General features: G+C 35.6%; 5 protein-coding genes across 9 annotated transcripts; 1 reads left to right on the top strand and 4 right to left on the bottom strand.

Annotated features, from left to right (window-relative positions):
- The first annotated feature begins 439 nt into the window (after window positions 1-439).
- On the top strand, window positions 440-3,205 carry LOC133289982 (uncharacterized). Of its 2 annotated transcripts, XM_061488025.1 has the most exons (3): window positions 440-736; window positions 2,135-2,296; window positions 3,078-3,205. In XM_061488025.1, exons 1-2 carry the CDS (start codon window positions 470-472, stop codon window positions 2,285-2,287), a joined length of 420 nt encoding a protein of 139 aa, XP_061344009.1. In that variant the 5' UTR covers window positions 440-469; the 3' UTR covers window positions 2,288-2,296; window positions 3,078-3,205. The 2 variants fall into 2 exon arrangements, with proteins under 2 accessions (XP_061344009.1, XP_061344008.1); XM_061488024.1 differs by lacking the exon at window positions 3,078-3,205 and having other exon boundaries at window positions 2,135-2,517.
- A 1,437-nt stretch (window positions 3,206-4,642) lies between these two features.
- On the bottom strand, window positions 4,643-8,223 carry LOC133289974 (pentatricopeptide repeat-containing protein At4g20740). The gene is made up of 2 exons (XM_061488016.1): window positions 5,206-8,223; window positions 4,643-5,113 (listed from the first exon to the last, which is right to left on the bottom strand). The coding sequence occupies exon 1, from the start codon at window positions 8,105-8,107 to the stop codon at window positions 5,912-5,914; it is 2,196 nt and encodes a 731-aa protein (XP_061344000.1). The 5' UTR covers window positions 8,108-8,223; the 3' UTR covers window positions 4,643-5,113; window positions 5,206-5,911.
- A 990-nt stretch (window positions 8,224-9,213) lies between these two features.
- On the bottom strand, window positions 9,214-12,141 carry LOC133289979 (uncharacterized). 3 transcript variants are annotated; one of them, XR_009748558.1, is made up of 3 exons: window positions 11,908-12,141; window positions 9,665-11,226; window positions 9,214-9,416 (listed from the first exon to the last, which is right to left on the bottom strand). XR_009748558.1 is itself a non-coding variant. In XM_061488020.1 (2 exons), the coding sequence occupies exons 1-2, from the start codon at window positions 12,005-12,007 to the stop codon at window positions 10,193-10,195; spliced, it is 1,134 nt and encodes a 377-aa protein (XP_061344004.1). In that variant the 5' UTR covers window positions 12,008-12,141; the 3' UTR covers window positions 9,448-10,192. The 3 variants fall into 3 exon arrangements, 1 of the variants encoding a protein (XP_061344004.1); XR_009748557.1 differs by having other exon boundaries at window positions 9,670-11,226; XM_061488020.1 differs by lacking the exon at window positions 9,214-9,416 and having other exon boundaries at window positions 9,448-11,226.
- A 2,065-nt stretch (window positions 12,142-14,206) lies between these two features.
- LOC133289981 (protein JINGUBANG-like) lies at window positions 14,207-16,010 on the bottom strand. The gene has a single exon (XM_061488023.1). The coding sequence runs from the start codon at window positions 15,802-15,804 to the stop codon at window positions 14,593-14,595; it is 1,212 nt and encodes a 403-aa protein (XP_061344007.1). The 5' UTR covers window positions 15,805-16,010; the 3' UTR covers window positions 14,207-14,592.
- Window positions 16,011-16,620: 610 nt separating this feature from the next.
- On the bottom strand, window positions 16,621-20,155 carry LOC133289980 (putative disease resistance RPP13-like protein 1). Of its 2 annotated transcripts, none has more exons than XM_061488021.1 (2): window positions 17,688-20,155; window positions 16,621-16,988 (listed from the first exon to the last, which is right to left on the bottom strand). In XM_061488021.1, exon 1 carries the CDS (start codon window positions 19,989-19,991, stop codon window positions 17,709-17,711), a length of 2,283 nt encoding a protein of 760 aa, XP_061344005.1. In that variant the 5' UTR covers window positions 19,992-20,155; the 3' UTR covers window positions 16,621-16,988; window positions 17,688-17,708. The 2 variants fall into 2 exon arrangements, with proteins under 2 accessions (XP_061344005.1, XP_061344006.1); XM_061488022.1 differs by having other exon boundaries at window positions 16,621-16,871.

Below are 20,155 nucleotides of genomic sequence, written 5' to 3'. Positions count from 1 at the left end.
CACATTTTTTCCTTATTTTAAACACCGAACATATTAATCTTAAAAAATAGTTAATATTGTTACTAAAAAAATAATTAATATGACTAATATTTATGATTTTTATGGGTCAAAGTAATTTTATTTTCATAAACTAATATTTCTATGAGTTCGCTTTTTTTACGGTCAATGTAGATAACTTATCTACATTGAACCCAAACCGACGTCGTTTTGAGACGGAAATCAAGGTATTTTTATAATTATAATTTATTTCAAGATTATAATAATTTTTTCATTATAATTTTTAAAATTTTTTAATTCAAAATAATATCATTTTGAGAGCAAACGTAAATTTTCTTTACGTTATTTCTATACCAGATTTTCTTTAGACAAATTAGAAAAATCTACTCTTTAGTTTAAATAAAAATTCGGTTTAAAATGTTAACATGACAACCAACAGTAACATAGAAAAAAGGAAACGACCAAAGCATCCATGGCTACCTTTTTCCTCATCTCAAATCCATTGTCTCATCCTTTTACATTTGCTTCCTTCAGGGCCCCACCATTATCTAGAACTCCGGCACTTCGCTTCTCCGTCGCCGGCTGCCGGAAACCGAGGGTCTCGACTGTGGTTACACGTGCGGGCCCCAGTACCAGCAGCTACGTCTTCGCCTTCGCGCTCCCATTCTCTCTCCTTGCCATCACAGCATTCACCTCCATTCGAATCGCCGAAAAGCTCGACCAACAATATCTCGAGGAGGTAACGGCAGAAGACCTCTCTCTAATTACTCTTTTGTTAATGGGTTCTTTTGAATAATGTCGGTTTTTGTGTTGGTGATTGAGATTTCGAACTTTGTGCCATGTCTTCCATGTATTTGAGAAAAATCTTCAACTGGGTTGGTTTACACAATTGCACTCACTCACAAAGCAGTAGTGTAGCATCTTGTTGAATGAGCATCATGTTCTTACTGGTTTTGGTTTTTTGCAAAATGGTTAGTAACCAACTTTAGAAACTTTTCTTGCAATAATAATAATTGTTATTATTACATTTTTCAGAATGAGTTCTTACTGCAGTGTAGAATTGTAAGGTGTAAAGTTTGTTACTGTAATAATTTTGGGTAAAATGGTTGCTATATTTTATTGCGGCAGAAAAAAAGAAATAATTAGAGCATTCTCTTTTCTGTTTTTTTTTTTTTTTTTTTAACTCATCATTTAGACATACCTTTGGATGCATTTTGGGGATACTTGATTTAGTAAATCATTTAAGGGAACCTTTGTCTAAGTAAAACTTCCAGTATAGCATTATGAAGTTTTTTGGAGCTGACAAAGTACTATTTTGGGTGCACTGTTTTTCATGGTGAGATTTGAATGGAGTCATCGGTGTGCTCTAAGCGCAAAATTTTAGTGCAGAGTCTAATCTATTTCCATTAGTTCGTTATTGTTCCATTTGGAAACGGAGTAATTGTTGATATGAGAATATTATTAAATTATTATGGTTGTTGTCTAAGTTAGTTAAGGTTAAGCCTTTTGAGTTGGTTGACCTTTGCCTTGGCATGTGCGTGTGTCTCTGTTAACACTGATGTTAAATTGAAAGGAACAATGTCTTAAAAGTCTCTAAAGTGCTATGAGGCATGACTCGCAACTTTTATAAGTCAGATTTCAGTTTCTATTCAAAGATGATGACAGGAAAGTTTACTTTAGTTTGATTGTTTAATCATTTCATTTTCAATTTTTATGGCCGCTTTCACAGCATTTAAAATTTGTACAACAGCCTCAGATTCAGCTTCTATTAGTGTATTAATTGTTTGTTAATGGCCTAGCACATATCAGGAGAAATTCTTAGGTAGGCATTCTTTACTTTAAATACTCAAATAGCTGCTGACATGCATTTTAACATGACCTTTACAACCTTACTATGTCAACCTTGATTTGAGTGACTGTTTAAGAAAATTTTCCACCCATTTAAGAATATATATATTTTAATTGTATGTGGAATTATAGACTCTTGAACAAATCCCTTTTAGCAATATTTGTCAGTTATCTTCTGTTTTGATAAGTAGTTTACTGAATTGGAGATAATTCTTGTTATGTGGAAATTGGTTTTAGGTTAGAAAGGAGTTTTTTCTCCTGATAATGTGACATATTTTACAAATAACAGATGGCAATAAATGAAGCTATCATGGAAGCTGACGAGTATGAAGATGACGATGAAGATGAAGATGAAGATGATGATGATGACAATGATATGGAAACTTATTTACAAGATGAACCTGCCCTTCCACGTCGCAACAGGCCCAAAAGGGAAGCCTAAAATATCATCGTACGTACCTCTAAAATTTTTTCCAGGGTGTTCTTGCTGCTGTAGATAGATCAGCACTTAGGAATGCGTAGGGAGGGAGAAGGAAGATGTCTTTCTTCAAGTTTCCCTCTGTTCATGTTGCATTGCTTATCTTGCCATCATGTAACATGAATCTAATATGTAACATTACAAAGGGCTTCTAATGTAACGGTGCATTTGATTTCTACAGAAGCACTATTTATTCAGAAATATTCCAATAAAAAGAAAATATAAATATTATATTTTCATAGTTTTCACATAAATAATTTCACTATGCTCTTGATTTTAACAAGCCTATGAGCAACCACAACCTTTGGAGTTCCCTAAACAAAGATTCATCCCCTACCTTTAAATTTGGCATGAACTTCGTATATTTATATACTCGGGTTTAGGGGATGGTGCTTAGATTTGAATTGTCAACAATTTTACTTCGATATTACTTGTTACAAGGTAGTTATAAAGAAAGCTTTTAACTATCTAAAACACGCCATTTTAATTCATGAGGGGGGATATTTTGACTACCAAAAGTGTCCACTACCACCTTACTACCTATCAAATCACCATTGGATCAAAGAGAGAGAATGTTAAAAAGTTTTTGAAGAGAGAGAAAATATTAATCCAATGGTGATTAAATAGGTAGTAAAGTGGTAATAGAAACTTTTGGTAGTCAGAATATCCTCCCTCTTAATTCATTAAGTGAACTTTGGTATAATGCCACCAAACCTAAAAATATCTAATCGTGACTTCAATTCAATCGATGCAGGCCTCAACTCATTTTTCCAGCACAACCTTGTATTCCGTTAGGTGGGAAGAGTAAAAATCACGCAGAATCAAGATGATATTGAGCACAAAGAGCAAAAGAAAAAAGGCACCATTAATTATCAAGGGGGCGTTTAGTAGGAGATTTTTTTTTATCGAAAATCTCAATTTTCAGAAATATGATGAAAACATTCAGTTTACGATAATATCCGAAAATTAAAAATTTAGAAAAATTCAATTTTCTGAAAATTTTAAAAAATACCTTGTACCAAACGCCCCACAAAAATAACTTTTATTGGTATTTCATTTAAAAATCATCTATTGCTGAATGTTGCTGTGCATCTAAAAGACCAGGCATAATCTATAAAATAAAATAAAATAAAATAAAGATCAACCATATACACTCGAGCAATAGGTACAATCAGAAGAAAATCACACTTAAAACTGAAGTTCCAGAATTTCCACCGAATTAACATAAGTTGTAACAAATGAAGAAACACATCTTATTGCATAAAATCTACAAAGAAAAAAAGGAAAATAAAAAAAATATGGATTTAGGCTAATAAATAATCCCCAATCACTAAGAGCTCTCAAATAGTGTTTGGCTGAAGAAAATAAAAAAATACAATAAGTCACATCAATGAGAAAATAAGAAATTAAAAGCAGGGTAAGGAGCTGAGATCCTCTAAACCAACAAATCTCTACAACCATTGGCTATAAACAATTCATGACTAATATCTCATTGCTCCCGGGTGGTAAAATAAATACAATAAACTAGACTCATCAATAAAAAAAGAAAAGAGAAGAGAAACGATAAGAAAGCCTGGCAACGTTTAGTAGAGGAGATTTTTTTTGTTATCAGAGAAAAGTGAGTTTGGTAAAAAAGCTAAAAAATAGTTATTTGATAAGCTGAAATATTACTAGAAAAATTGGGTTAAATTAAAGGTAAAATATTGATTGAAAAATAAGTTGAAATTACGAAATAACCCTCATAATTTTTGAATTAGAATAACCCTTGCCTAAAATATTTTTCACTTAGCCGATAATTCCAAAATACCACATTAGAAGTGGCATTTTGAAACAGTAATTTTCATCACAAAATACACACAAATAATAAATCCTACACAACTTATTTTACTGAATAAATTTTTTGTAAACTTATACCAAACATGATATTATGAGATATTCACCTACACTTCCCCATCAATCCCAACCCCCCCCCCCCCCCGTCAAGTTTAGCAAATTCCTGGATGCTCAAAAATAATAATAAATATAATGTATTTACGGGTATTGCATAAAGTATTTACGGGTATTATCATTACATAAAGTAATGATTGGGACACCAAATTGAGTTTTTATTTCATGATAAATTTTTTGAAAAATAGAAAACAACTCAAACCTATTTTCGATTAAAAATAATCAAGTATAATGTGAATATTCATCAATAAAAATGACAAAGTCCTTGAAACTTAGAAACCACACAAATAGAAACACAGTTCGACTACTGGATTTAAGAAATAAAACTAAAATAGTTTAAATTTCAATACATATTAAAATTTCATTTCAAGGTACCAAGGGGCAATACCCATGCGTAATAGGGATATACTGGCTCCAAAAGAGGATGAAAGTAGAAGCACACACAGATGCCATCAGAATCCAAAATCATCAAGTTCAATAATTCTAAGAAGTGTCTCTTGGAAAAGATGGAAGGTTTTGCATCCAAGTGTACTCCTTTCCTTTGAGTACTGTATATCAGATTACTTCGGGTACCCTTCCACTCAATCTAAATTCTTTCAAGCCCTAGGGAGCCACTTCATGAGTCTGCAATTTAAAGACTTTTCCTAGAGATACCCATAACAATTCAAACAATGCAACCCTATCACACCTTAGCACATGGAAAAAAGAGAAGAAAACAAGTGGCCCACCAATTCCCTACTTTCCCAAAGATGGCAACACCTAGTTGTAATCTCACCTTAGTCAGAACTTTAAAATACTAACACCAAACGAGCCTGTTTATTCAATCTGCTCATCTTCATCCACCTGAAAGATGGCAAGTGTTATAAACATTGTCCAACATCTCAGTATTTTATCCTTCTAAACAGCTAATGAATTGGAAATTTCTAAATATGAACCTTCACTTGCCGTTGTACAACAAACCACTTGATCTTTTGTCCTTCTTCAGATAAACAGTAGCTATCAACTAAGGATAAAATCTTTCAAATTTCATATTTGGATGCCAGATCCTTTGGAATCAGAATGATGCAACTGTTTCCAACTTCAGATCGAATATAATCATTGGATTAGCACTTAGCCCTTATAGCTTTCCACATCACATATCCCATGCAAGTCATAACTCTATAAAGCAGCAGGAATAACTGTAAACGAATGTTGCAAACAGGGAAGAAAGTAAAATTCAGATGCCAACATGTCTGCAGGCTCCCACTTCATAATCAAATTAAAGGAAGTTACAAAGAACAACAAAAATCCGCACCCCCCAGCGAATGAAGCAAGTATGAGCTTTGCCATGGTTTGATGTCAGGTGACCTTTCTGGAGTGACTTTGTTTTGTTAAAGGATGCAATCTATGAGACCCAGAACTGATGACCAATATTGCAAGAGTCCAATGCTATAGGATATACAAAAACGTCCTGCAACATGTGTCTAATTCTTTGTAAGATATTAGTGTTCACAGCCATGGTTTGAATATATCAGATACCAGAAGGAAGATTCCCGAGAAGCAACTTAAAATGGTTGATCTCTCCCAAATGATTTTCTGCTTCATTATACATGTTTCAACATGTTGAAAGAAAAAGAGATCAATCAGTCCTCGCAACTATTTTCAACTTGGCAACAGCTTAAAACCCTTTGATTTTAGTTTAGATTCTAGACCAAAGAACTTCAATCCTGATAGCACCAAGTCTGCTGTCTTTTTCTTCATGTGATCAATTAGCAATTCGTCATACACAATCGTTTCCGATTCTGTCAAGAATTTGCGCTCCCTCAAGTTTGAGAAAACCTTCCTGGCCTCTTCAATTGTTCCATGCTTACACATGCCAGAGATGATTGCAGAACATACGACATTTCCTGGAGGGCAGCCTTGTTGCATCATCTCATTTAATACATCAATCACCTTCTCAGCATCATTTGACTTACATGCATGAATAACGGTAAGACTATACTTAAACTCCATTGGTCCACTAGTAACATTGCCTAAGCAATCGCGAACAAGCATCATGGCTGCATCAATCTCTCCAATTTTGCAAAGCCCTTTAGCAAGGCAACTATAGGCAGCAACAGAAGGAATGCAAGACATCTCAATGATCTTATTGTGACACACACATGCCTCCTGAATTTCACCAAGATCAACAAGGCATAAGATTGCTATACTATATGTAAATGAGTCAGGTTTCAAGTTTGATCCATTTATTTCATCCAAGAGCAATATTGCTTTCTTCATCTCATCAATCTTCTGAAGAGAATCCATAAGAATATTGTATATTTCAACACTAATATAACCTTTTGCTTTCAAGTGTGTAAATGCTTCTAATGCCGTTATTGGTCCCTTTCTCTCTACAAAAAGGGAGAAGAACTTGGAGAGATCCTCAATAACTGGAAAACCCAATTTCTTCATCTGTTCAAGCAACTTGCAAAACTCTTCCATTTGGTTTGCTTCAGCATAAGACACCAACAATGGTTTCACTGATAAGAAGTCCGGCTCAAGATCCTCCCGAATAGCAACCTGGAGAAGCTTGTAAGCCTTCTCAACCTTATTCGAATTGCACAACCCTTCAATAAGGGAATTATAAATCCCCAAATCAGCCCTGTATCCTGAGTTCACCAAATCCTTCAACAAATCAAAAGCCGACCCAACCTTCTTCACCGCCACAAACGCCTCAACCAGTGATCCATATATAGCTCTATCTATCAAATGACCCTTATTCTTCAACTCCTTGAACAACTCATAACCCTCTTCAACCCTTCCCCCTTTACACAAACCTATGATCATAGTAGCATATGCCATGACATCAGCTTCAACCCGATCTCTCTTCATTTCCTCCCAAATCCTCAAACATCCATCCAAATTCCCATTCCCTACAAGCATCTTCACCAAAGCCGTGTACGCGAACACATCCGGCTTACACAAATTCTCCCTCATTCTCCCCAAAATCTCCAACATCTCATCAATCCTCCCACCTTTACAAAATCCCTTAATCAAGATCATAAAAGTAACAGCCTCCTCAACCAACCCATCCTCTCTAAAATCACCATAAACAGACAATGCCAAATCCAAATGACCAGTTTTCACCAATGCATCCATGACCCTATTATACAAAAAAACCCTAGGTTTAACCCCAAACTTTTTCTTCATCTTGTCATAAACATGATAAACCCTAAGACCTCTATTGGCATCGGAATGCATCCTGATCAAGATCTCGAACTGCTTCTCGCTAGGCGGCTTCCCTTGCGAGTCCATGAGCTCCGGGAGCTGATCGGCGGCGCGGAAGCGGTTGTGGCGGTTGAGGCAGTAAGCGAAGGCGTTATAGGAGCCGAAATTATGGTTATAACCGTTTTGCTTACCGGCCCAGTGGAAGAATCTGGAAGCGAGAGTTGGATTCGTTTGGACTTTGAGAACCTCGGCAACGAGGTTTGGCGTGACCCTGCGGAGTTTATTGAGTTCGGTTACGACGGTTGGGCCCCACTTGTATTGGTTCTTGCGGAATGCATCGATGATGAAGCGGGCAATAGGGGATAGGCGTTGGGAGATTGAGAATGAGGTGTCTGGTGAATGTGAATTTGAATTTGGATTTGGATTTGGATTTGTGTTGTTGGGGAGGAAGTGAGGGTCCCACTTGTGAATGTCAAAGGGTTGGTATGGGGTGGTGGTTTTGGGTTTGGGTTTAGGGTTAAGGGTTTGGCGGTTGGAGAAGAGGCCGCCGCGGACGGTTGGGCGGTTCTGGGAGGGCTTGCGGTGGCCGTAGAAGAAGTAAAACTTGTCGGGTTTGGTGGTTGGTATGGGTGCTTGAGGTGGAGGCATTTTCAGGAATCTCAAAATAATTATGCAATTGGAGTATTGGAGTTTGGTTGTGAGAATATTATGCAATTTGCGTGCCAATCTCAACCAAGAAACATGTGTGTGTTGTTGTGAGTATAGAAGTGTTTCTCCAACGGTGTAAATGAGAGGGAAGAAGAGTCGTTGACACCTGATTAGTTATTTCTTAGTGAAACATTTCACCAAAGTTCCGCTTCAGTCTCTACTCTCTACTATCGGAAGAGAGACACAGCCCAACTCCCTCAGTAAAAAAATAAAAAATAAAAAATAAAAAATTCTGAACATAATTTTGGGTTAATCAAATCAAATCGGAAAGAAACTGCATTTGCCAAATAATTTTCCAAAATATTTTAATATAAAAAATTCTTCAAGTTCAATTACCGATTTGAAATATATAAATTAATAGCAATTGAACTCTTATTCTAAAAAATGAGATTATAGATTACCAAAAAAAATAAAAAATGAAATTATATATTACGTAATAACGAGAAATTTCTAAATTCTAACCCAAGTCATGCAATAATTATAAATAAAAGTTCAACCAAGCAATTTAACTCTAGTTTGCAGCTAGAGGTTTTTTTTGAAAAAAAAAAAACTTAAAGGCACAATTTTATTTTTTTTGAAAATATTTCTATCAATTTATTGCTTCGCAACTAATCCGATTCGGGACGGGTTCAGGATTAAGCTTTAAACCCCACCAAAAGGTGGTATTGAAAAAATTCGAACACATGCTCTCACCCCCACCTACTTAGCTCTTATACGCCAACTGAGCTGCACATCTTTTGATTAATGTATAAGAGATATTTTTTTTCTTATATATCATGAGAAAAACATCCTTAAAAAATAATTAGAATTTTTTTCTTTTATTTTTTTTCATCCTCATTTATCTTTCTAAGTTTGATCAATAATGTGACCATTTTAACTTGTATCGTTTAAGATAAGAAATTTTACGAGTATATGAACAGGTAACATTTACTCTCTAAACACGTTGAATCAGTGTAAGCAGGAAAGCACTTCAATTGTCATGTGCTCTTTCTAAACTATAGTTTGAATCGGTGTAAACAGTAATACACTTCAATTGTATTTCATCCCCAACGGTTCCACTGATGAATCTTGCAAATCGTTCTTGCTGTGTCGTACTCCTACTTATCCGTGGCTTTGAGGAAGCTCAGTAGCAGATGGTATTAACAAAAACATGGTGCAGAAAAATCATGTAACATTAGTTCCTTTAAGACTTTTGTCTCTTACTACTTTTTGCATGTAACGGGCCATTATTTTTAGTTCATAATATTCCCTGTTTAACAAAAACAAATTAAGCCATCAGATATCGATATTAATTCTTCAAAGTTCAAAGTTCTCATAGATACTACCATAGTAGTTAAACTAAGAGTGGACTATCTTTCACACTGGATCAATCATATACACTTTATTTTCCAAGCTACAATACAAGCAAAAGTAAGCTAAAAAGTCCAAACTATTATTATGAAGAGACCGTTCAAACTGTTAATTCAAAATAAAATAAGGTGTTGAGTTGCAGGGAACCTTACTGAAGCATTTTTCAAAGATCTAGCCATAGCCTTCAAGCCAAATGGCATTTAGCTTTTCCCAAAGCACCTAAATTCGACTCAACTTCGCTGAAGAGTAAAGTTGTGATTTGATCTAGTTCCTGGAGAGTTGGTGCCACCTCTGGTCCAAAAATGTTTTCCATTAACCCCTAAATGCATTAGACGAACCCAAAAATTTTGTCACTCTACAGATGACCAAAAGAAAAGCAAATGGTGATACAGGCCAGTGAAATATATAAAGTTTACACCTCAAGGATAAAGCAAATACGCCAAATTTCTTGATGGATATATTTCTCTAATGAAGAAGTATGAGAATTCTTTACTGTTGGATAACCCTTTTAACCTCAAGGATAAAGCAAATACCCTTAAACTCTAGCAAGCAAATCCAACTTCCCCCAAAATCCCGACGAACAGTTCCATTTTGGGATATAAAAAATGAACAGTATAACAGAAAAAAAAAACTATTGCCCACAAAAAAACAAGGCACATTATGTTCTAATGGCTATCAAGGGGCAAAATCCCTCTTTTTACTTTTCTCCCCCCTCCAGTAATGACCTGTTTGACGATCACCCCTTTGACATTGAGAGCCATTATAGCCCAAAGTATGTCTATTAGAGCCTTCCTTCCTCTGATAACTCTGATTCCAGGCAGTCCAACCTCCATCATTTCTTCTAAATTGCAAACCACTTGAAACATAAGCATTTTCCTGTTCCTTCCATCCTGACACATTTGCCCCATTTTTTCCCCATCCTGTGTTTATTGGAGCTGCATTCTGTTGACTAGATTTGCACTCCCAAGAGTTGCCAAAGTTAACCGAATTATTTGACTTCTGCTGGCACCAAGAACTATCCCTAACTTTACCCCATCCTTTATTCTTCTGTGAAAGTGTGCCCAGACAGTCATTTTCCCAAAGGCTATATCCAGAATTCCAATCCCTACAGTGTTTGTTTTGATCCCTTCCTTCATTCCAACCCCATGACTTAACATGACCACCTTCCCCAGCATTGTCAGTTAATCCTCCATTTCCATGAGTAATGTTACACTCCCAGGGATTGTCAGAATTATCCACATTTCCAGAATCATCAACACGATAATCCCCTTGGTTCCATCCTTGTACTTCATTTTCTAAAGCTCCGCTTAGAGGTGTATCAGTACATTTCCAAGGATTTTCACCATTTACTGAAATTTTTGTTCTTTTGTTTTTCATGGAAGTCTCTTGTTCCTCATCATCAGGTAGAGAAAAGAATGCACTATCTAATTCCTTAACCAGTTCAGGATCAATATAAGGATTCCAATCTATTTGATGAATATAAGTATCTGGATCAGGCAGAGAAATATCACAAGGAAGGCTGTTGATCTTTGCCCAGTAACATTTTTTCGCATTTTGAAATGCTTCTTCAGCAGCTGAATCATTCCAATTGAACACATTGCTGTGGCAGAACATAAACTTCTTGGAATCAACAATCTTCTGCCATGGCACTGTTCCAATCAAAGTGCAGAATTTCTTCTCCCATAGAGGTATCCCATCCTGCCGAAACTCTAACAAAGATTGAAAAAAAAGAATTTCAGTATAGTAATATTGCAGTTATAATGGCAGGGTACCATAATAAATAATAAAATCATCAAATCATCAGTGTAATAACTTTCTCAGATATAAAGGACTGCAGGTAAAGAAACAGGTCAATGCCTCAACGGTATTGGTATGTTCAACAACCACAAAAGCTATTCAGAAAAATTATATGAAAATACAAAAATGTAGCCACCCAAGGATATCTAAAACCAATATGAACAGAGAAAGAAGATCAACATTAGAAAAACAAGGAAACAGAAATATATTGGACTATTAGCATCAATTTGCCATATAAAATTAACAACTGAAGCATAACATAATATTAAAAAACAAGAGATTAATATGTTCAACTTACAAACCCTAAGCTGCTTGCTACTAAATCCCAAAGACTAACAATTGGTTATTTTTTTAAACATTTTGACTATTTTACATCCTTTAACATCACGGTTGGCAAGTTAGCAATTGAGAGTTATATAACGTTAAATGATAAACTGACTTTTTATCCCTTCAATTTTGAGAAGAAGAAAAAACTCAAATAAGAGAATATTTACTTAAAATGGAAAATTTAAACAACCCCGATATTCTTGAATTTTCAACAAAGTTTTATTTACCCTCTATAGCATAAGGAAATGCAAAAAAGAAAGAATTACCAGGAAGAGGGGCATTGATGTTGTAGAATTTCGGAGGAGGCTCGCGAGATCTTTGACCGCGGAAGAACCTACGCGACGGACGATGATTCCATTTACCCATTTTTTTTCTTTTCTTCACGCAATAGCAACGTTCATCAAAATGGGTTTCGCAATCAAGCAATATATAAGAAAAACAACGAACTAAGAGCTAAGATCAAAGAGGCACATAAAAGTTCAGAGTGAATGACGCAGTGTTAGAGTGAAACCGTGTGAGAGTGAAACCACTAACGCAGTGAAATCCTTGTATTTATAAACGTGAACGCCGAGTTAAATTACCAATTTACCCATTTAATTATTTCTTTTTTAAAATACAACCGGTATAATCTTTGAACATTTTTTATTTATTTATTGTTTTTTACATAAGTGTCACGTCCTACGTTTGTTCCGGAAAAGTGATTTATAATAAGTGAATATTAGTCTCATGTTACATGGAAGTAGTTCTCTCATGCTATAGAGAGAATTTAAGTGAGACCCACCATTAAAAAAAAAAAAGAATGCAATTTTCGAAGTGAGAGAAAATGAGATAATTATCTCATGTTAAATAAGAGTAGTATTTCCCTTTATAATATAGTATTTTATTCGTTTATAATATCATGATGTTTTAAATCTTAGTAAAGTTATATTTATTTCATTCAACATAAACATGAGATAATCCATTTTCTTACACACAAAATAACTCATTTTCAACAACATAAGAAAAATATTTTCCAACTAAATTATATACCTAAACAGAAAAATGTTTCTGCAGTTACTGCAGATAAATTATCTGCATTTTTTCTCAAAATTACGTCGTTTTGGTGTAGAAATATTAAAAAACTATAATTATAAAGACTATTATAACCTTGAAAAAATTTAAAATTACGAAAATACATTGATTTCCACCCAAAATGACGTCGTTTTGGGCTCGTTGCAGATAACTTATCTGCATTAACTGCAAAAAAAAATGAACTCATACATAAAATATCATAACTTACTTTTTAAAAAAATATCTCTAAATAGGGATATCTTATACTTATCACCATTTTTTCTTATCATCAAAATTTAATCGTTGATTTTCCTCAATCCAATGGTTATAATTTATTATGAATTAATAATTAATTAATAAATATAATGTAATAAATTATAACTGATAGATTGACAAAAATTAACGATTAAATTTTGGTGATAAAAGTGATAAGAAAAAATGGTGATAAGTATAATTTCATTATCAAAATATACTAATTTAATAAGAAGTAAAAATTAAAAATAGAATTTTTCAATTGATTTAGTGTTTTTCTCTCGTTTAAATGACACAACTCTACGCTTTAAAATCACATACATTTTTTTTCTCTTTTTCAATTAAGTTTGATGTTTGTCCTTTAAGAGGATATAAGTTATGTCATTTTAGGAAAGAGATAGACCTAAGTAGGGGTGTTAACGGGCCGAGCCGAGCCGAGCTTTGGTCTTAAAAGGCTAAGTCTGTGTTTAAATGTGTCAGCCTGACCAAGTCTGTTACCTGTTATAAATATAACTATCGGCTGCGGCCTGGCTTATTTACAAAAAATAAAAGCCTTGTTTAGCCTGTTTAAAAAAAATAAGACAACAAAAATTTATCCAAACAGAACATACAATCAACAACCCTAGTAATTCCATAAATATTCATAAATTCAATTTATATTCAAACAACAAAATATACAACAAAATCATTCAAAAAGTCTGTTTAACCAATAAAATAGGGTGAAATGGATTGAGGAGTAAAAGATGGCTATTACAAGTAGTACAAAAAATATAAAATATAAATAAAAAATAATATACTAGGTCAGCCTGAGAGGCTTGCCGAACTTTTGAATTGTAGTCCGAGGCCTTTTTATTAAACGAGCTTTTATAAAAGTCCAAGCATGTGCCAACAACCAATTTTAGTCCAAGCCTTTTTATTAACCTCTTTGCAGATATGCAAGAATAAACTATATACAAGAATTACTCACATCCCTATCCTCGCTAGTCGGGATTTAACGGGAAGTAGTTAATTAACAATCATAACCCTCATCTACAAACTGAAAAGTAAGAATAATATCAACAACAGAACACTTAGAAACGCCTGAAGCAACTTATTGAGATACCTTGCTATGTGCGAATCTTTCATGCAGTGTGATAAATATTACCCAAGGGAGCCATCCAAATAGGTTAAATGCACTGTGAACTACAAATGGATGAAACATAATCATGTAACAGAAAAAAAAACATAATTTATTTCCTTGAATCCCTTAAAGGCATGGTTACATTTGTAGAGAAATACGAAAAAAAAAAAAAAAAAATTGTATAATCACTCCACTCAGCTATGTCCACCTAATTACTTCACTGACAAGACAATAGCAAATAAAGCAAGCCCCCTAAATTTCACCCCTAAAATTCTACAATAAACTCTCAGATAAAAGTTTTAAAATAAAGAAATGTGGAACAGAAAAACAAAACTGCAATTCCAAGAGACAAGAGCTTCAACTTTTCCTTTCTCCTAGCTGTTTGAGTTTGAAGTAACTGTGTTTTTCCCAAACCTAGCACAGCAGATACTGTAAAGAGAGATCCTGTGCTTCACTACTCAAACTTCACAATTTTCCTAAAAGGAGATGATGGATTTCTTCAGTGTGCCAAGTGTGGTAGAGTTGTCTTCTACTTCAGCAGTGTACCTTGGAATTGGATCCACCAAACTCTCAAGCTTCTGTCAAGGCTTCCACTATAGAGTAAAAACCCACCACCAATCCTATTAGTTGAAGCTTGCAAACACTTCACTGGCCCTTCATGCCCACTTATCACCCTAATTTTACAAAGTTTACCAAAAACCTCTCTCTTCCAAATTCCTATGCTTTTATCTGCTGAGCCACTGCACAATAACTCACTCATTAGGCACATACACAAAACAGCCATTTCATGTGCCTTGGTTTCACAAACCAGCTTCCAACTCTCAAAATTCCCACTCCCCTCCCACCCCATTACAAAACCATCTGAACTCCCCCCATAAACCCATTTTCCATCATCTGAAACAATGACAGAATTAAAAGAAACATCTTTATGACCCTCCAGAATTCCTTTCAAACAATGAGAGGTATTCTTTCCCCTTCCCCAAGCTTTGATCTTCCCATCTGCAGAAGCAGAATACACAATACCTTTACATGCTACCAACCCATTAACTGCATCATCATGAGCCTTAATGGACTCCAAACACTTGAAATCGGAGAGCCTCCATATCTTAAGGGTCTTATCCCAAGACCCAGAATAAATCAACCCATTATACACTGTCAAGCAAGAAATACTATCAGCATGCTCAATCCACAAACGCTTATGGTTCCTTCTTGTTTGGACATAGTTACCCTGCTTCATAAACTTCCCCAAATAGTCCTTTTTTGTGGGAAGGGTATCAACAAGCTTGAACACATTCTCTGAGCTCCTTGACACCTTCCAAACCCTGATCTTCCCATCTTGATGTGCAGTGAAAACCTTGTTCCCAGAAGTTACAAGGGCTTTGACAGAACCATCTCCTCTTCCAAACTTTGTGAAAAGCCTCATATCAGGTTGCTGCCACACTATGATATCATTGCTCTCTGAAGCACTCAGTATGAACTCTCCACACAAGGCCAAGCAAGAAACAACACCAACATGGCCAGAAAGAACAGCCAGTGAACGATGAGAATGAAAACCAGAAAAGGGTATGAATGAGAATTGATGCTTGACATGTTGCAGCTCAAATTGTTTTGAAGAAAAGGGAGTGTCATCTGTGTCACTGTTGGTACTGCCACTTCTGCTGGTTGAGGTGCTTGTGCTAGATGTTGATGGTTCAAACAACAATGGAGTTGAAAGTGTGGAATTTGAAAGAGAAGAGTTCATTGGATGCTTTGAAGTATACAAAACTTAACGTTGTAAAAGATATAATGAAGAGTGAAAGGGGAGCGGGGTTGTAATAGAAAAAGTGTGTAAGGAATCATGTACTGCTTGTTGAAAAGGGAAATAAATTCTACTATTATAATTTAAGTGGGACAGGAGCGTGAGGGAGTTGTAACGGATACCTTGAGAGAAAGGATTGCTTGACGAGAAGAAAAGATAAAACAAAACATACTTTTATTCTCCTTATATATATATATATATATATATATATATATATATATATATATATATATATATTATTAACCTTTGTAAGTTAGCTTCTCAAATTTGTCAATAATTACATTTGTGTCTAATGAATCTTAATTTATTATTTGGTTATTGATATCATTTGCATCTAAATAGCTCATATGACTAATGAATTTTCTTTTAGGTTCACAGATTACTCAAATAATTCGATTCAAACTATTCGATTCAAAGTATGAATAACCATAAGAGTGACAAATCCCCAAAAGTTCGACCATGAGAACACTGGAAGGCCCAAGATTCAGAAAGAAATGTGAACCCCACTAGTCAAGTATATTCATGATTCCAACATATTGCTGCTAGCAATACTTGTTTATTGCAAAAGGCTGCATCAAAGTTCAATTTATACCAATTAAAAGGAAGAGGAGAACGTGGAACATGCCCATTCAATAAGCAGTCATTTCCAAGCGTAACTTGCTCTAACTCCAAAAATCTTTGCACTTTATGCACAAAATTTTACGGGTCCTGCACTCTTTGATTAAAAATTGAGTCATTTCTAGCAAACCATATCATTTCAACAACCACATAAGCATACAAAAACAGTCGCCAGGCCTTTGTCTATACAAATTAAACGTGGCCTCGTTGAGGAACTAAGCAAAGCTATCAACCACACACAGCAATATAAAGTTGGCTTAAAGGCTCAATGTTCAATAGCCACTTTTAGTTAAACTAAAAATCCAATATTTCTATTACTGTGCTCACAAAAACATGATTAATTACTGGTAATTGGATATCTAGTGATATAGAGAACTCCATCCATAGTTCACCTGTATCAATAGAAAGAGATAGTTTAGCAGAGTGACCGTTGAGGTTGTTGCTTGCAAACATAAACAATTGCAGAGTGAGCGAGTGTCAAGCAACCTTGAGCTTCAAGATCACCACCACTGTATGAAAAGCACACAGTCAGATGCAACCAAATGAATTGCACATAAAACATAATATGAGGGAGAGGTTCTCATAGCTCTAAGTTAACTGCACTTGCTTGCACTTGCTTGCTCTGTTGCTTTGTGTAGCAATGCATTTGGTGGCCTTTACAACAACACACAGCATAGTGTTTTTTTAGACCAATACTTACATATATAAATTGTAGACACATTATTTTATTGGGGCATGGAGTACAATTTCTATAAAATGAAGAAAAGTTGTTCAAGAGGATACCAAGAGAAAGAAACAAAAAAAATCAATGAACACCTATTTGTTGAATATTCCTTCTGTTAGTTGTTTGAATATTAAAAACAATATAACGAGGAATTTTTTTATTATTATTATCTGAAAGGGATTCGTTAATGCCCCTCGACATAGTGTCTTTGTAAAACTACGTTTTTAGCAAATTAAATACAATAACTATTCACATATTGCAATAAAATAAAAAAAATAAAAAAAAGTGAGTCATAGCAGTATCTCAAATAGCTAGTGTCATGGAATTCTTAGGACAAGTCACAAACCACGTGGCACTGTTCCAACATGAAATATAGAATCTTATCTCATTTCAATTTTTCAAAAATATAAAAAATAAATAAATTACAAAGGTTTGTTTGACAGGTAAAGCACTGAATATAAACAGATGCAAAAATGTGGCACACCTGCATGTCCTAACATCTCTTTCAGCAGTAGCGAAATTCCACACAACGGATGTGACGAATTTTATGCCTATGCTCTCCTCCCTCCTTCTGATAGCGCTGCTCAAGTAATGGACAATCACTAATCCACAAAGCGGAAAGGGAGTTGGGTAGACCCTCCTCCTCTGGCAAGTACTCAACACAAGGGCAATCCCAAATATATAAGGTTCTGAGAGATTTGAGGTGGAGAAGACCCCTTTTGTTAATTATTCTTAGCTTTGAACAATTCTCCAAGCAGAGAATATTAATATTGGGTGGCAGAAGATTCTCCTCCGGGAAGGACTCCACGTTTTCAAAGTCATCACTAACTGTGAATTGTTTCAGAGAATGAAGTCTAGACAAACCCCACTCCTCTCTCGAAGCAATCAGTTTGGGGCATCTCTTTATTTCGAGGCTGCTCAGGCTGGAAGGCAAACCTCGCTCAGGAAACGATTCCAGCTCTGGACAATCATACAATTTCAGTGTCTGCAAATTATACAACCTACAAATCGAATCAGGTAACCTTGTAATGTCTGTGGAAGAAAGGTCTAAGTAGCGCAAAAGCTTCAAATTGCCTATCTCATCAGCTAGCTCCGAGAGATCACAATCTTTGAATGATAACACCCGCAAATATATTAGTGTTGAGAACATGGCTTGTTGTACATCGTTGCATATCTTGAAGCCTTCATCACCTCCTATCCTTGTTCTTGTCATCATCAGACTGCGTAGCCCCTTACACTTGAGAATATGACGTGTCTTTTCAGGGACATCTTGCACCTTATCATAGCACAACCAAATATGACGTGTCTTCTCAGGGACATCTTGCACCTTATCACCCTCGATTCTTAAACAAAATTCCCCTGCCACCGATTTTGCTAAATCATTGACAAGATCATGCATGACGAAACAATCATCTCTACCTCCTGATTGTTGGAAAAATGAAATTGACTCTAGTCCATTGAAGAATTTATTACCCAACTTTTCTTCGCTTTCATCTGTTCGGTTGCATTTCAGCAAACCTTCTGCCATCCAAAGCTTGATTAACTCTTCCTTTACGAACCTGTAACCTTTGGGAAACAAGGAACAATAAGCAAAACAACGCTTCAGATTGGATGGAAGGACATGGTAACTCAATCTCAGTACCGGATTAATGTTATTTTTATCCGATAAAATCCACATATCAGTCTCCAGTATCTCATTCCAAAAAGGTTCGGAGAGATTTCTTCTCAAGAGTTTTCCCAATACACTTATAGCCAAAGGCAACCCTCCACACTTCTCTACAATTTTCCTGCCAATTGATTCAAGATCTCGACATTCACTTACATCCTTGTTCCCAAAAGCACGTCTCACAAATAAACTCCAGCAATCATTTTCCTTCAATTCCTTTAAAGGAAGTAGTTGGGTGGAATTCATGACTGATGCTACCTTCTTATCACGTGTAGTGACAAGAATTCTACTTCCAGGAGATCCATAGCTAAGGGCAGCACTTAGGGCCACCCAACTTTCCTCATCAATATTCCAGACATCATCTAGAACAAGCAAATATTTCTTGCCAGTTACCCTCTTCGCCAATTCACCTTGGAGTGGTATAAAGTCTTCTCCTCCAGCATCTGTTGAAAACTTAAACGACTCAAGAATTGCTTTTGTAAGTCTAGCAACATTAGAATAATCCGAAACATGGACCCATGCTCTACTAGATTCAAACTGCTCCTTCATCCTTTGGTCATTGTACACAAGCTGAGCAAGGGTTGTCTTACCCATTCCACCGATACCCACTATGCTAATTACGGGAACTCCATCATCGCCACCACTGACATGGTCTGAAAGTAAAAAGTTGATTACTTGCTCCTTTTGCCCATCTCTACCATATATGCTGCTAGATGGATCCAACAAAGGTGTGGGGGGCGGTCTTTTTGAGCGATTCCCACGAAAGTGACCTTCATTGCTTCCCACGTTTAGCGTTTCTTCTTGCTTTGCTGAAAGAAATTCAAAGTTCTCTAGCAACTTTTTGATCCTGGATTCAAATGGATTACCAGTAAAGGCTGAAAAGAAGCCTCGTACCTTGCTGGTAGTTGGATGAGATTTAGCCTTGAGCTTCTTCAGCGTAGCATCAGTAGCAATCTCATCTAACAGTTGGTCTGTCTCATAAGCAAACTGTTTAAGTTCATCAAGCCACTCTTTCACGGATGGGTTTTGGTACTGCTTTTTCTCTGCTTCATCCCACACATAGTCGATATAATTAACCCCCATCTCAAGTTTTTTCAGCACCCCACCAAAGTGTGATGCCATAAGCCCCGTGGGTCCGACTAGATGTGAGGCTTTGTCAGAAGAAAAAACCACGGACCCTAATAGAATTAACTGTAATCTCTTCTTTTTGTATATTCTTCTCTCTTCTTTTGTATTTTTTTTCTCTTTTCTCTCTTGTTTTATTTTTTCACACTCAAATAATATGC

Source organism: Gastrolobium bilobum, unplaced genomic scaffold (genome assembly GCF_033153095.1).
Source record: "Gastrolobium bilobum isolate Gb01-03AN ecotype WA unplaced genomic scaffold, APGP_CSIRO_Gbil_v1 utg37887, whole genome shotgun sequence".
NCBI classification, from domain to species: Eukaryota; Viridiplantae; Streptophyta; class Magnoliopsida; order Fabales; family Fabaceae; genus Gastrolobium; species Gastrolobium bilobum.
The sequence above is the reverse complement of the archived record's forward strand: the minus strand, read 5'-3'. Positions and strand labels throughout refer to the sequence as shown.

Coding starts and splice junctions, on each gene's coding strand:
- LOC133289982 (XM_061488025.1), top strand. CDS start 470: ATGGCTACCTTTTTCCTCATCTCAAATCCATTGTCTCATCCTTTTACA. Junction 737..2,134: donor ACCAACAATATCTCGAGGAG/GTAACGGCAGAA, acceptor TACAAATAACAG/ATGGCAATAAATGAAGCTAT.
- LOC133289974 (XM_061488016.1), bottom strand. CDS start 8,107: ATGCCTCCACCTCAAGCACCCATACCAACCACCAAACCCGACAAGTTT.
- LOC133289979 (XM_061488020.1), bottom strand. CDS start 12,007: ATGGGTAAATGGAATCATCGTCCGTCGCGTAGGTTCTTCCGCGGTCAA. Junction 11,227..11,907: donor CATCAATGCCCCTCTTCCTG/GTAATTCTTTCT, acceptor AATCTTTGTTAG/AGTTTCGGCAGGATGGGATA.
- LOC133289981 (XM_061488023.1), bottom strand. CDS start 15,804: ATGAACTCTTCTCTTTCAAATTCCACACTTTCAACTCCATTGTTGTTT.
- LOC133289980 (XM_061488021.1), bottom strand. CDS start 19,991: ATGGCATCACACTTTGGTGGGGTGCTGAAAAAACTTGAGATGGGGGTT.